Below are 7,057 nucleotides of genomic sequence, written 5' to 3'. Positions count from 1 at the left end.
TTAATGTGTTAAGTAATATAGTCCTATATGCATTATTTTTTTCTACAAAACGTCACAAACTGTAGGGAATGAGTCTTTAAGATGTTCGACACGATAGGCTTGTGAATAATGCGTCATCAAATCATTACTAAACAGCGTGTAAAAACGTAGGCTGCGGAATTGTTGAATGGCCTAGAATTCGGCATTCGTTTGACGATAGAAGCGACTAGATTATTTTTTAATACGTTTTAGAAAAGTAGGTGTGTTATAAAACAAATAAATAGCTTGTATTTGTTGAATGACAAGAATACTTTTATTTATAAAAGTTGACTCTATTTAAGTCGGCTCCACCTAATATAATCTTTCCCTATAATGAAAATATTCTCCTCATTTATTTCGTAAACATTCAATAATTATTATATGTGTATTCTAAACAGTGAATGATGGTGTTTTTAATACAAATGATAATTTAGTTTATTTTTTTGTAGATATATTTTTTTTATATTTTATGCAAATTTTCGACACATGTTCTTGCAAAATACTGTTATTTTAAATATATATATTTTTTTTAAAGGTTTTTTTTTTAAATACTAATTACTTCAATGTCTCCTTTATTTAAAGAAATAATAACAAAGTTTCATAATTATTATGCAATCATTACACACTTAAAGGAAAAACCAAATAAATAAAAATAAAAATGTTGATTTATCATTTTGACGAATGATCTTCCTGATTAAAGATAAACATATTTATATTAAATATCAATGTTAATCCGCCGATACGGAATTACCAATAACAAATATTTGTTTTAAACTACAATTTCTTTCACTACAAGTCACCTAAATAACTTCGTTAAAAATACACCTGGATAGGTAAAGTAACGCTAAATAGCGACCAACATTGTTTTTAATCGTATCTTCCAACGACAAGCTTCTGACATTGATTTTTTATAATTATAATATAAACAAACATCCGGAAAAATCTGTATTGTAGCCAAATAATTATTGTTAAACCTAATTAATATTTTATTGTAGGCATATTTCATGTGAGACCGTTCTCAAGTAATTTCAATTCACATTGAAACTTACTGTTATTGATTATAAATATAATATAATAATAATATTATATTTTCTTTACTTGGCAAGTCAGTCCTCGAATGATTAATACGAACATGACCATGTTGATGAAGAGGACGATAGATGAGATGAGTAACGTAATTGTATTGCCATATGATGAAATATGACCTAAAATTTATGAGTATCACATTTTATTTAATTGTGATTAATGATTGTGAAGATATGATTACAAACGTGATTTCGTTAAATCGTGCGTATACCTCGTAATTTTTTATGCGCACCGTGAAAAACATAACCACATCGAGACCTGGCAATAAGAATTATACTGTGAAAAATTGACTTAGCTAGATGAAACTGACATCAAGACAAGGCCATATACAAGTTAGTGTTTACAGACCAACCGACCGACATAGCGAGCTTTAGAGACGCGTTGCACGCGACTAAAAATCTAGAAAAGAGTGTGTAAATGCATCTTAGGCAATGCTTACATTTCTTAATCCGATGATTTAACCTCTGTTGTTTTAAAAACACTTCAGATTCAAAGAAATACATTATGCAAAGATTTGTCTGTTAAAGCTATTCATAAAGGTAATAATAATATTTAATGTCTGTCTGTAAACAAACAATATTTACGTGTTTTAGTGGTTACAGCAATTCTTTGAATATTTCAAACTTTACTTATTTCCTTATGAAGTGGTTGAAGGTGGAGATCTGATGACTTCCTAATGAAACAAGTTTAACGAAGTATAGCGAGTAAATAGAAAATTAAAGTTGTTGTTTTACGCTGTAATTCCTCAATACTTGGTTTCCACAGAGACGCAACGCAAGAACGTAAGCGCAACATAGTTACCAATCACAATCGATGAATCATCCGAACTGTCGTTTGTGATTGGTCAAATCGCTTAAGTGTCCGAGAACCAAGCTTCATAAACATTGTTTCATTTTTTATTTATTCAAACTGTGCCGGGAAGAGAACATTATACACATTTAGAAAGATAAAGATAAAACAACTACATATATATATACAAAAAACAAACAGAATGTGTTTAACTATTATTTAAGAATGAAATGCAATCAAACGCAAGCGGCGATGTTTGTTAATTATACGGCTATTAGGCTTACATTAGTTAAAATAGTCTTTCATTTTTATGTATACATTTTATTCAAATTATTGCTAATTATTATAATACTTTTTTTTCACATTTTCGTTTTAATTACCTATAATAAAACGAAGCATGTATGTCATAGTGTTGCATATACATTTTGTTTTCAATTAAAAGGGATGGCGAATTTAAGTATTTATATGAACATGTCACTGAAGTAGGTCTATTTTAGCAATATGAACACGGACAGAAATATTATGAATTATGTAACAGCACAACTTGGAGAAACTGACTGCATTATATACACGTGGACATTTAATAAGCGTTTCTCATAATAATAACATACACACACTTGCAATTATTTATTTGTACATAGTTTAAGAATTTAAAGCATCAATAAAACTATATTAATTCAGAACGACAACAATCTATGTTAGGGTAAGATTGCTTAGGTCTGATGCTTCGAGATGCCTACACACATTTACAGATTATATAACTAATGTTACGCCGTTTACCACAGTTTACGAAAAAGGTTTTAGTTGGAAAAGTGTAATACTGTTTTTGTATTGTCGATAATATGATTTCAGACGTAGTTCTAACAATAGCTTTGGTCTGAAAAGTATAATACACACTGCTTATTGTCGATAGCATGATTTCTGCTTTTGTAGTACTAGGAATAGGTTTGCTCTAAAGACAATCGGATACAGTCTTGTTTCGTTTGAAATGTTGAAAAGAAATATTTGTCAACAGAAGGATAGTATTGTTTTATAATAACATGATTGTACTATGGTATTGTGAATATTGCAAACATATTGTTTTTATGTTTGCAAAATAATATCGAAATGATTGTTGAATAAAAGACCTTGTTGGTTAACAGGAAAAAAACAAAGGATAGTATTGCGTGCTGTTATTAAATGTAGCTAAAATGGGTTTGGTTTTAAAAATCAGATACTGTACATACTGATTAAATTTATTTCCGAAACAAACAATAACAATCAGTTCTGCAATCTAATAAGCCTCACCCCGAAACCGCGTATCTACGTATCTGACAAAAAAAAAACATTAGGCAAGAATTTTTGAGAATGTTCGCAACAACAATAAATATTTTTTGTTTAATATATAGGTGGCGCCCTGTCATTTCACGCTTTGTTTTGGTTGGCTGAGTGAGCTGACACAGTCGTGACCTTATCGGTTACATAGCGTTGCCGTGACGTCGTTGTGGTGTATAATCCAGGCTTTTTACCGAAACCACAGCAGCTGTAAGCCCACACATCTCGGACATCCTTGCAACGAACACAAAATAATAAGAATATGAAGAATCCTTGCAACGAATTGCACAAGCAGAACAACAATTGGAAAAAATCACGAACCGCCTCAGATGACCCTATGGCGAAGAATCCGAAGATCCACGTTAAGCCAAGCAGCATCAGTATCGCTATTGCATTCTGTACGCGTATAGCGAGTTCGTTGTCTTTATCAGTTTTTATTTTCATAACTCTTTTTCGTTGACAGGTCAGCCTACAAATGACTTTTACATATATGGCGAAGTTAATAACAAGAACAACCGCTGAAATCACTAATAATCCATAAAAGAATGAGTGTCCGGGTGTCATGAAACAACTAGAAATAAAATAAGAAATCAATCCAGATATGACTTAGAAAATTACCAGATCATGCAAATATCGCGTATGTAATCTACTACAACCTCTGATTTTAACAGAGAATAAACTAAGTGATTTCATTGCTCGATTGAGCCGTATAGGCCTACTACATAAGGCAGAAAATTATAGGCAGGTATATCCAACACATCAACGCTTGTATTTAATATACATTGATAAAAATGAATGATAAAAATAAATGAAAAAAAAACTTTTTTTTAGACTCATGGAATTACACAATCTGAACTAAGGCACAGTTTACGACCGTTATACTCTATTCAAAATGGTGGCCTGTTATAATGCGTGTGTATGTGGCCCAGTTTCATAGCTGAAAGAAATGTTTTTTTTTTCGACATTATACCCTCAATGTGTTATACTCAATTTTTCAATTGCATTATTATATATTTTTTTAAATAACAAAATGTCTTACTATTTTTTATTTGAATATGTTTCTTCGTAATCCATAACTGCAATGATTGTAACTGGTATGATAGGAAGAACTGTTGAAAATAAGAAAAAAAACACTACTTTAGGCCTACCGTTTTTTAGAAAAGAAATAATCCACCTAATTTCATATTTTTAATAATTTCTCAAAGATGAATGTTAGTTAGACTTTTCTCCATTATATATTTAATTTCATTTTACGTTGTTAGCCTTCCTTCAGAAAGCATACAGTACAGTTACGACTATTGACTGTTTTGTTTCAAAGATTTATGTTTTTACTATAAAACACGTCCAATGTTATAGCGGACACTGTAACTATGTAATATAATGCATGTATTTCTAATTATAGAGGCCATCAACGAATTCTAGGAATAATAAGATCCAGTAAAACTTACCCCATCCAACGAAGACCGACTTCAACATGAAAAAACGTATTCCATCGTAGAATACTAAAACAAACTTCAGATACATGTTCACGGCTTCGACAAGCATCCAGAAAAGTGTTGTGAGAACAAAGTAATGTAGAAGAATGGCTACCACGATACAGCAATAGTAACATGTAGTTAACTCAATACCGATCACAAATGTAGTGTATAGAAATAACAGTGAAATACACAAGTTTACTAGTATTCGCTGTGGACGTTTTCCACGCAGGTTTCTGTAAAATATTAAAGACACTGTATTGAAAGTTGAGCATGTAACTTAATGCAAAAGTTTAATATTTTGTATTCTGACTAGTATAATGGAAAGAACGTGTGTCAGAAAAAGATGTCGATAGATTTGATGATGACGATGATGATGATGATGATGATGATGAAGATCATGATGACGATAAAGATGGAAATGACAATGATTATGATGATGTTTATGAAGTTGATGTAGACAATAAAGATGACGATGACGCTGAAGAGGACGAAATTAACGATGATGTAGTAGATGACTATTATGATATTATGGTGAATGTGACTTAATTTTACCTGAAGTAAATAAATGTAATAATCGTAATCACCAAACAAACTATAGAGATGACGCACCCAATGATGCTAATGTATGTTAGAACATCTTGGAATGGTTTATTATTATCATCCTCTTGTCCAAGATAATCCTGTCAAAGAAACAAATTGCTATTTGTGTTAATGCCACGCTGTTTTCTGACAATAATTCATTATCAAGAATATAGACAAAATAATTACAGTGAAATACAACATCAGGCTCTGTCTACACTATCAAACATTATTTGACCAAAAAAAAAACACGTCATAGCACATTATAAGGACACGATCAAACAAGTTTGACAGTGTAGACAGAACTTAAGATATTATTTATAAATATATATTCAAAATGCCAACTAACAATATGCATTTTTTCAATAAGAGTTTAAAATTAAAAACAACATAATAATACAGAAATTATCTTTTTAAGCTTGGATATTTTGCATAAATTTCACATAGGCCTATTCATAAATACATTTCTTTTATTTAATAAAAATCAACTATATGCCTACAAATTAATAATAAATCGTGTACTAAAGTGTGTGTTTTTCAAATTCAACCGTAAACACAGTTTGAACAAAAACAAATGACATGTTAGTACCCACTCTTCCTCACCGTTGTACAATTAGATGGTATTAAAAAACTTTACAAGAGAAATCTATTAATGATGTTAAGTGTTAAATATCACTATAAATTATTTAAAGTAAGTGTTAAAGATCCAATGGGTTTTGATATATATATTCATATAAAAATAACAAACCATAATAACAGCGAAGTTTGTTAAATGATCGCAGAAGCAGACGATACGACCGTCTGATGTTTTATTGAAGTAGCAGCTTTCGTTTGACCAATCACCTTGACCGTTTTCTAACTCAAAGTCCCAAAAAACGCATTCAGGATTACCAGATACATTTTCCTTAAAAATAAGAAAAAATAAAGTTTATTAAAGATAGTAATTACAAAAGGTGTGTTTGATTTCAAATAAGAGCAATGAGCATTCGATTTAAATTACGCAAATTATCGTAGGACATCGCCTTAATCTAAAATACATCAAAACTGTGTCAGAGAATTGAAGTGTCTCACACTATACGCAAAGTTAACATTACACCTCTATGTCTTAATAGAAATAAGGCTGTAACTTACAACAATTGGTAAATATGCGGCTCTGATTGGTTCATTTAAACCCTCAACTGTGACTTTTTCAACAGTAGAAGAAATTACACGACTCCCAATTGCTCTGTTTTTATTGGACATCAGACGATTGGAAGTAAATAACTTAGACGTCTGGTACAAAATGAAGCTAACTTGTATCTTGTTTGATCCATTTTGATTCTGACTTAAATTAACTATTTCAGAGGGCAAGGCTATTGATGTTTCTGTCATATTCATCAAAAAATCTTCAACGTCTTCAAAAGTTTCAATATTCTCTTCTTGAAGACCGGATTCGGAAGTAGAAAAATCCAGCTGAAGCGATGCAAATCCGATTCCGTTTCGGAGTGCTTCAGGAAGATATTGTTTAGTCTGCACAGCTAAATTTTTCTCAACGTCTTCAAAGTTTGAGAGAGATCCAAGCTGAGTTTCTAAAGATTTAATGATACTGGAAGCTGCGCTCATGCTTTCATTGTCCGTTGTAAAAAAGCCTTCCTCGGCATTTTGTATGTTACTGACAACGTTCACTGTAAAGTCGGTAATCTGAAAACATAATAATACTACATTGAATAAATTCATCTGGTTCCAAATAATATTTTTGTGGATTTTTACTTTTATGTTGAACCAAAACGAACGAAAAGGAATAAAATTACCTT

The 7,057-nt window shown here is 31.0% G+C and overlaps 1 protein-coding gene across 1 annotated transcript; it reads right to left on the bottom strand.

Annotated features, from left to right (window-relative positions):
- Positions 1-2,101: 2,101 nt before the first annotated feature.
- Positions 2,102-6,551, bottom strand: LOC140058776 (adhesion G-protein coupled receptor G6-like). The gene is made up of 6 exons (XM_072104519.1): positions 6,396-6,551; positions 6,013-6,168; positions 5,238-5,365; positions 4,656-4,918; positions 4,247-4,316; positions 2,102-3,778 (listed from the first exon to the last, which is right to left on the bottom strand). Exons 1-6 carry the CDS (start codon positions 6,504-6,506, stop codon positions 3,298-3,300), a joined length of 1,209 nt encoding a protein of 402 aa, XP_071960620.1. The 5' UTR covers positions 6,507-6,551; the 3' UTR covers positions 2,102-3,297.
- Positions 6,552-7,057: the final 506 nt, after the last annotated feature.

The sequence above is a fragment of the Antedon mediterranea genome, chromosome 9 (assembly GCF_964355755.1).
Source record: "Antedon mediterranea chromosome 9, ecAntMedi1.1, whole genome shotgun sequence".
In the NCBI taxonomy this organism is placed as follows: domain Eukaryota; kingdom Metazoa; phylum Echinodermata; class Crinoidea; order Comatulida; family Antedonidae; genus Antedon; species Antedon mediterranea.
The sequence above is the reverse complement of the archived record's forward strand: the minus strand, read 5'-3'. Positions and strand labels throughout refer to the sequence as shown.

Bases quoted from the DNA above. Each gene is read 5' to 3' on its own strand.
- LOC140058776 (XM_072104519.1), bottom strand. From the start codon at position 6,506: ATGTCCAATAAAAACAGAGCAATTGGGAGTCGTGTAATTTCTTCTACT. The intron at 6,169-6,395 runs GTAAGTTACAGC...CTTATTTTTAAG, and splicing joins CCGCATATTTACCAATTGTT to GAAAATGTATCTGGTAATCC. The intron at 4,919-5,237 runs GTAAAATTAAGT...AATATTTTACAG, and splicing joins ATTACATTTATTTACTTCAG to AAACCTGCGTGGAAAACGTC.